Source organism: Octodon degus, unplaced genomic scaffold (assembly GCF_000260255.1).
Source record: "Octodon degus isolate 3935 unplaced genomic scaffold, OctDeg1.0 scaffold00063, whole genome shotgun sequence".
Classification (NCBI taxonomy): Eukaryota; Metazoa; Chordata; class Mammalia; order Rodentia; family Octodontidae; genus Octodon; species Octodon degus.
The window spans coordinates 5,284,590-5,292,836 of record NW_004524639.1 but is presented as its reverse complement, the minus strand read 5'-3'; the positions used below and the strand labels follow the sequence as shown (position 1 = coordinate 5,292,836).

General features: G+C 37.1%; 1 protein-coding gene across 1 annotated transcript; it reads right to left on the bottom strand.

The window, feature by feature from the left end:
• Window positions 1-6,239: 6,239 nt before the first annotated feature.
• On the bottom strand, window positions 6,240-7,164 carry LOC105742628 (olfactory receptor 151-like). The gene is given in 2 exon segments (XM_012515420.1): window positions 6,240-6,437; window positions 6,439-7,164. Coding segments are annotated over 2 exon segments (924 nt in total).
• Window positions 7,165-8,247: the final 1,083 nt, after the last annotated feature.

Genomic DNA, 8,247 nt, shown 5'->3' with positions numbered 1-8,247 from the left:
GCCCAGACAGTTCGTACTCTTAACTATTATGCTACAGTGCTTGGTAAGCATAAGAGAAATCCTTCTCTCTAAACAGGCTTGGCTGCACAGTAATGAGATCAGGGAGACTGTACAGATTCTTGAGCTCCGAAGGACCCTGAACATAGGATTCAATGTCATGATAATGAAATTTTCATAATTTCAACATTATTGTAAGTGAAATCTGAAATCTAATAGCCTACTTGCATATGCACTGAAACCTAGATGTCTCTGAAAGCACAATGTCCCATATTTTATTGCCTCTCCTCCTCTGTGAAACAGGTTCTTGCCTGTGAACCTCCCTAACTCTCTTTAGCCAAAACCTGATCCAACCATTACCTCTTTGTCCTACCCAGTAACAAGTGCAACCCTCCACTCTCAGGGTATCAGGCATAAGTACAAGAAATATTGAAATGAGATACATAGGCTCTGTCAATCCTTAGAGTTGGATATGTTGATAGCTGCCCAGAATGCTTGTGCCATGTTGCCTTTGGGAAGTAACTAATGAGGCCTCCTGACTGGATTATCCATTGTAATCCAAGTACCTAATGCACACTGAGCAGAAGTGGAAATATTCTTGGGGGTCTCCTGTCCATCATGGGCTGGCAAAGCCCTCTGAGTGGAAAAATATTTGCCTAATTTAATTTCTTCCTCTGACTAGGGCACAATGTATCTGTCCAGCAGCTGGTACACAAGTGACCTGGTATTCAATGGACTGTGTTCGTGTGCACTGAGTCATGGCAAGATCACAGGCTTGCTATGATTCTGTGCACTTATCTTACAAGTGCCCCTGTGCCTGAGAACATGTAGCTTTCACAGCAAGTTTAAAATACCATTGCAGTCTGAATATGGTGGCCCATGCCCATAATATCAGCATGCTAGGAGGCTGAAGCAGGATTGAAAACTCAAGCCCAGTCTGGGATATGTAGCGGCTTAAAAAAGATGAGGGAAAGGAGAAAAGATAGGAAAAAGGGAAGGGGTAAATCATGCAAGTATATATACAGGATGGCTGAGGTGACTGTACTCATAATTTCCATCATTTTTTAAAATAGCAGTTAATGTGTAGAATTTTCACCTTGACTAACTTGTATGTTGATGTTTGCAATCTGACCAACTACATCTAGGACAACAATGTACAGTACAAAAACCATGCTTGAATACCTCTCATTTTGTTCTCCTAAATGTGTACCATTTCTAACGTCTTATCAATTATTATTATACTTTCTTTAAAATATTTTTAAAGTTAAAAATAGGAGATAAAAATTAAGGTAAAAACACAAACAAAAACAAAACAAGAAAAGGCCTGAGGTTATAGTTCAGGGAAAATGTTTTAGTTTCAATCCAGAGTACTGTAAAGTTAGGCCCTCCCAAATAAAGACTCAGTTAAAAAAAGGCAAATTGAAATAAATAGACACTTCTTAGAAGAATAAATGACAAATACATGCATGGAAAAATGCTCATTATCACTGGCCATCAGAGAAATGCAAATGAAAACTAGACTGAGGTACAATCTTATCCCAGAAACGATGGCTATAATCAAAAATTCTAGTAATAAATGTTGGCAAGGATGTGAGAGAATAGCAACTGTGCTACATCATTGGTGGAATGCAAACTAGAGCAACTGCTATAGAAATCAGTGTTCAGATTTCTCAACATTAAAAACAAATTCCATTTGATCCAGTTAGTCTTCCTCTTAGGCATCTTCCCTAAAGAATTAAAATCATTATATAACAGAGATACATGCAGACCCATATTTATTGCAACATACTCTATAATAGCTAAATCTTGGAAACAGTATATATGTCCATTAATAGGTGAATGTATAGAGAAAATGTATATTTATACACAATGGTGTTTTGTGTGTATGCATGGTCTTACTACACAGCTTGAACTTGTAGTGATCCTCTTTATTTCTGCTTCCCTAGTGCTGGGATTACAGGCATGTGCCACCATGCCTGGACTCTATTCCTGGACTCAGCATGCCTGGGGGGATGGTCAGCTTGGCATGCAGGGCTAGGGCCTGGCCCCTGTGCTTGTCTAAGCAAGCACTTAATCTGCAATTTATACATAATGGAGTAACAAGCTGCCACCAAGATAAACTTGAGGCATAGACACACAAGCTTAAATATTGCAAGTTTCTCTTATATGAGAAACACCATACACACATACATATATATTAGATACAGCATATATATATATATATATATATATATAGAGAGAGAGAGAGAGAGAGAGAGAGAGAGAGAGAGAGAGACTAAAATAAATGGGAGATAAATGAGAAGTAGGGAAAGTTCAACTACATTCTCAAATTATATATTCTCTTACTTTAAAAATATTTCAATATGTGGTAATTAGTTTCATTTATCTTAATAGTTTGTCTTGTCATAGTTCATTGAAAAGAAGTTCTTGTTATCTGTTTCCTTTCTGTAAGAATCTTTTTAGTGTATGTCATGTACTGAATAATTATTTTCAAGATAACAAAATGCAGTGTAATAACTATTGTTATATTTTTATTTGGATATGGAAATTTGTTTTTATATAATAAAAAGAAAAAAGAACAAAATCTGCTGTGCTGGAAAAAACAAGTTAAGAGAGACAGTGTAGAAGAAAGGAAAAGGCTTTGTATTTGAGAAGCTTTAATAGAAGTTTTCTCCTGCTTTTTGAAAAAAAAATGGCTTCTACTTACATTTTGCATCAGGGCTACAAATTATGGAGTGAGTCCTGACAAAAAAAAGACTAATACTCCAGCATTGCAGTGTCCCTTGACACACATCACTTCTCATGTAAAAATGATGAAAGCTGATGAAGTTGTAGCTGTTCCTAGCTTTTTTTAGGGCTTCTTGTGATAGGGACACTTTCACATGCCAAGGAAATAGATAATGAGTTAGTGTTTGCTGTTTGGTCTAATGAGGCCCATTCTCTCCTATCGTCTCAGCTGTGTTAAGCAGCAAACCACATGAAAAGACAATAATAGGCAGTATTCTCGGGTTAAGAATCAGAAAACTGAATCCTAAATCTACCTCTGATTAAAATCTAGCATTTTCTGACTGCCACTGAGTTCAGGAGAGAAGCCTCACAGAAAGATGAATCCTAACTTATGAGTACATTACATTTTCTTCAACCAAAATTCTTGCACTTTTATGTTTTCTATGCTTCGGTTCTGTTGACAAGCACTTAAAAACCCATGTCAATTCTTAAGAAATTAAAATTATTCATTTTTGTTTTCTCTGCAGGCCCTTCTATCTCTGATTTCTATTTTTTAAAAGTGATTAAAAAAATTTAAAGACATTAAAATGATAAAGAATTTCAAAACAAGATAATAGGAAATCAACAATAGTTGTAAACTTGCATATTTTTATCTTCAAAGTAATTCAGATAACCAGATATAGGCATGAAAAATTTATCACAAAATAAAGCACTAACTGTTCTTTTTCATAAACCAATAGAAATTAAGAGTACAATTATCTTATTCTCTTTCTTCTTTTATTTTTGTCTCCTTTCCCTCATCTCAGCTGTTCTTTCCTTTTGACTTGTAAGGTTAAAAATCTCTAATGTTGAACACTACCAAAGAGGATGATCTTTTGTTCCAGGAAGCAATTTTTCATTTCTTGGGCCAGAGACCACCGAACAAGAATCCGGGGAGGACTACGGATACACCAAGGTGGTGGCTTGCAGAAAGTTAAGGACAATGAAGACAGTGCTTCCAGCCCCCTACAGTGGAGTGACTAGAACTACACTATGTTTGGAAAACCAGAAGACTCAGGCAGAATAGGATGCCTCCAGAAGTAACTTTTCCTCCATTACACAACAGATTATAACAATGCCTGGTTGAGGATATGGACTGAATAAGAAAAAGGTTACTTGTGAGGGAATTTTAAATCTCTGAATGTTTTTAAGATCTCACCAAGTATCCAGGTCTTAATCTGGTTCCAATTAACTAAATTTTGCTCCATCCCTCCAGGTTTCAGTCTAGGTGGACCAAAAAAAAACTCAGAAACTTGAAAATGATTCATTAGATACACAGGTGTCATAAAATAAATATGCAAAGTGCAATGGAAAAAGAGTACAAAATTTCCTTTTCTCTGACACATTATGAAAAGCTACCTTCAAAAAAAGATGGAATTTAAGTTAGGACTTTAAGGATAAATAGGCCTTAACGAATAGAGATATTTATATGCCATATTTGGAAGTTTAGAATTTATTTTATAGGCAAAGGGAAATGTGGAATAGTTTTAAGCAGTGTAGAGATCAACAGAACTGATATAACCAGATTTACTTTTAAACCACTGTGTCTGTTGGGTAGAAGTAGATTTGATAAAATCTAGGGTAGATTTAGGAAGAACGGATTAAAGATTAGTCTATCCTGGCAAGAAAGGACTGCAGTTAATCCAAGACAAGGTGCATGGTGGTGGAAAAGAGGCAAATTTAAGAGACATTTGGGGGGAGAATGACAGATCTGAGAATTGGTTGAGTGCATGAATTAAAGCAGAGAATGTCATGGATTGTCTCCAGGTTTTAGGCTTTAAAAACTCAGTAAGATTATTAACTTAAACTAGACAAGGGATGAGCAGCTACAGGTTTAGAAAAATTCAGTTTTGAAACATGAAATTTGAATGGCAGAAGAACTACCAAAGAAGGTTTCTAGCAGGTAGCTGTATTTAATATCTGCAGCTATAAGGGTCAGCGAGATAGCTCAGTGGACTAAGCACCTGCTTAGGTAAGCTCAGGGACTGGCATTCGATCCCCAAAACCACATATATTACAAGTCCTACTGTGGTAGCACATTCCTCTAAGCCCAGGGCTGGGGAGCCTGAAAACAGGAGGATCACTATGAGTCCAAGCTGAGTAGTGAGACCTTATACCAAAAACATTTTTTAAGAGAATCTGTAGCTCTAAGAGAATTGGTTTCTGCATGGTTCCCCAGTGAAGCACACTGTCTTCATCATGGCAAGGAGGTTCTAGAAATTAGTGCAGGAAGATATTTAAGTCTATGTATTTTTCAAGAGTAGAGGCCAAAGATAAACTGATGCTAGGGTTCGTGATTATCTGACCTAGATGTAGATAAATATTCCTTTCTATTTTCTTTATAATTTGAACTCATTGCATTAACTCTCCCCAAGTAGTTGTTAGATTTTGGTTACTCTGTCCTTTCTAGGGTTTAATTTACTCACCATAAAATTGAAATATATTATGGTTTGATATTCTTCAGATATATATTGGATTGTGTGGTTTGATGGGTAGTTTATTGCCCAGAATATTTTGTTTCCTTTTGGATTTTTATGGGGCTCAAATATACTAGGCAAATTACTCTATGTCTGAGCTACATCACAAATTCCACTATTCAAAACATTTGGGGATCACTCACAAATTTGATGTCTTTACAAATTCTGAGTTTTCATGGATAAATGAATTAACTGTACCTGTGCTTCCACTGTTTTGCCTGTTAAAGTACATTGGAGAAGAGAAATAGACTTAGTCCAAGTTCACTTGGAATTTATATGCAAAAAATCGTGCTTTCAATTCAAGATTGAAGAGTCTACTCACTGATAATTTGCAGTCATTTACACAGGATCATGAAAGTCTAATTGGTGAACCAAGTTTATTGGTTTACTGAGTATCACACTGTTTAAGACTTATCCTTACAAATATCAACAATTGAGCCTAAATTTTTTTGTATACACTCTCATTTGCAGCCTCATGGAGTCAGTGGTAATACAGTACTAGTAACACACACATCTAGGAGTCTTCTGAAATGAGACACTGGGATCAAATCTAAGTTAGTCTGTGCTGCAGCAAGTAAATCCTCCATCTAAGCATATGGTTGTACAACAGTTATTTTCATCCCAATTCCCAATCATGTTCTTTTCTCTAAGACAGTCAAATTATAAGATTTCTAACCTTATTTTTTCAGAATTATTTTAACTTGTAACTACTGTGATTATACAGTTTCACCACCAGAATGACATATTTACACCCACATACTTATTTCCTTCTTAAATATTTCTCATCAGGCAATTGTACCAGAATATATACATTACTTTGTCTTTATAATTTCCTTCTATTGTGCTGCTGTTTATCTAAAACAACTACTTCTAAACACTTAGCCAGAGCAATTCAATTGTTCTTAACAAGGCTCATTTGCAAGCAAGGAAAACACTGTGAATAAAACGTAGACAAATCTTCATAAAATTTACTATATTCTTGAGGCACTCAGTAGAAGATTAAGGACTGTTTCTCAATATTTTCTTTAAAGTAAGGTTTACTTCTTCATTTCTCAGACTATAGATGAGAGGATTTAACATGGGGATCATCATTGCATAAAATACTGAGACTATCTGGTTTCCTGCCTGGGATCCATGTTGAGAGGGCTGCAAGTATGTGTACATAGTTGTTCCATAGTACAGGCTGACTGCAGTCAAAGTGAGATGCACAAGTGGAGAAGACTTTCTGTTTTCCTGAAGGTGAAGGAATTCCCAGGATAGTCATGAGAATGTACACATAGGAGACAAGTATCACCACAATGGAGGTGACCAGGGTGAATCCCCCACAGCCAACAACCAAGATCTGGGTGAGCCAGGGATCGGAGCAAGCCAGTGCTAACAGCGGTAGGATGTCACAGAAGAAGTGTGGGAGGGTATGTGGCTGACAGAACGATAGTTGTGTGATGGAAGTTGTTACAGCAACCATGTTAACTAATCCTCCAAGGTAGCATCCTGCTACCAAGAGGAGACAATGGACTCTTGACATGGTAACATGGTACAGCAGTGGGTGACAGATGGCAGTATAGCGGTCGTAGGCCATGGAAGCCAAAACATTGCATTCAGCAGAGGCAAAGACTATGAACAAACTCATTTGAGTCATATATCCAAGGAAAGAAATTTCCCGCAGATGAGATAATAAATTTTCTAAAGTCTTTGGGGTGGTGATTGAAGAAAAACAGATATCAAGAAATGAAAGATTAGAGAGGAAAAAGTACATAGGGGTGTGGAGATGTGAGCTGATTCTGATCAACACCACCAGGCACAAATTCCCCATTACAGTGATGATATAAACAGTAAAGAAGACTCCAAATAGCAGGACTGCAAGCCAAGGGTTGTCTGTCATACCAAGAAGGATGAATTCAGTCACTATTGATGAATTTTCCATTGACACAGCTGAGTATGGTTCTCAGGTAAGTAAAAGCACGTTAGATATGCTTGAAGAAAGAAAGAAGAGAAAACTGGGAAGAAAGTAAGTGTCCATGGGCAAAAGGTAACAGCATCTGCTGAAAGAATGAGATTTTGTGCTTTTCACTGACAGAGCTCTAAGAACTCTTCAGAAAAACCTGATTCTGTGGAAGTCTATCTCAATCTCTCTCCACCTTAGAAACCTTGAGAATGGAATTATTGGAAATGAGATATTAATAAGTTAAACATGTCAACTAATTTCAACTTCAAAGATAAACACTACCCCTGCTATTGGTAACTGAAATTATTTCCAAAACAGAAGTGACTGGTACTCACCGCATGTGTTGATCAGTAGATAGCTTTCAGTGCCATGACCATCTCCTCACTAGCAATCTGTCAGAATGCCCCTTATTGATGAGAAGAAACTAAGTTCAAATTTGAAGCCCAAACTGGGATCCTGTGAAAGAGAAATCAAAGAAGCACCAAACCTGTCAGAATGCAAGCAGCTTTTGGCTGATCCTCAATTAGCTTGCCTCTGCTCAGGGCAAAAGAAATGCAGACACAAAACTGTGACTTCCACAAGGACTCAGCAGTTATGGCTCAGCATGAAAAAATAATTGACAAAATGGTCGAATTCAGATGGTACTAATTCTAAGGACATTAGATTCCGTCCCCTCTCCTAAGATCACAGGCTATCACTGATACTGCATTGCTGCCTCATACAATTGACATAGTATTCCTCTTGGAGGAGCACCAGACAAGAGAAATCATGAGTCAATTCAGCTCCATCTTCATGTACAAAATGTCAAGCAACTGAGAATTTCCCTAGGTCTCTGGATAATCATCAGTAAGTGTTGTCTAGAAGGGCATGTCTTGTATTTAGCTAGACCTATAAAATTGGAATTCTGAAGAGCTGTTGGAAATGTGATTAAAGAGAAAATTCTGGACTGGGGGTGCAACTCAGTGGTAGAGCATTTGGTTAGCATGCATAAGGCCCAGGGTTCTATCCCCACTACTGCAAAACAAAATTAAGTTGATATGAGAGAGAGAGAGAGAGAGAGAG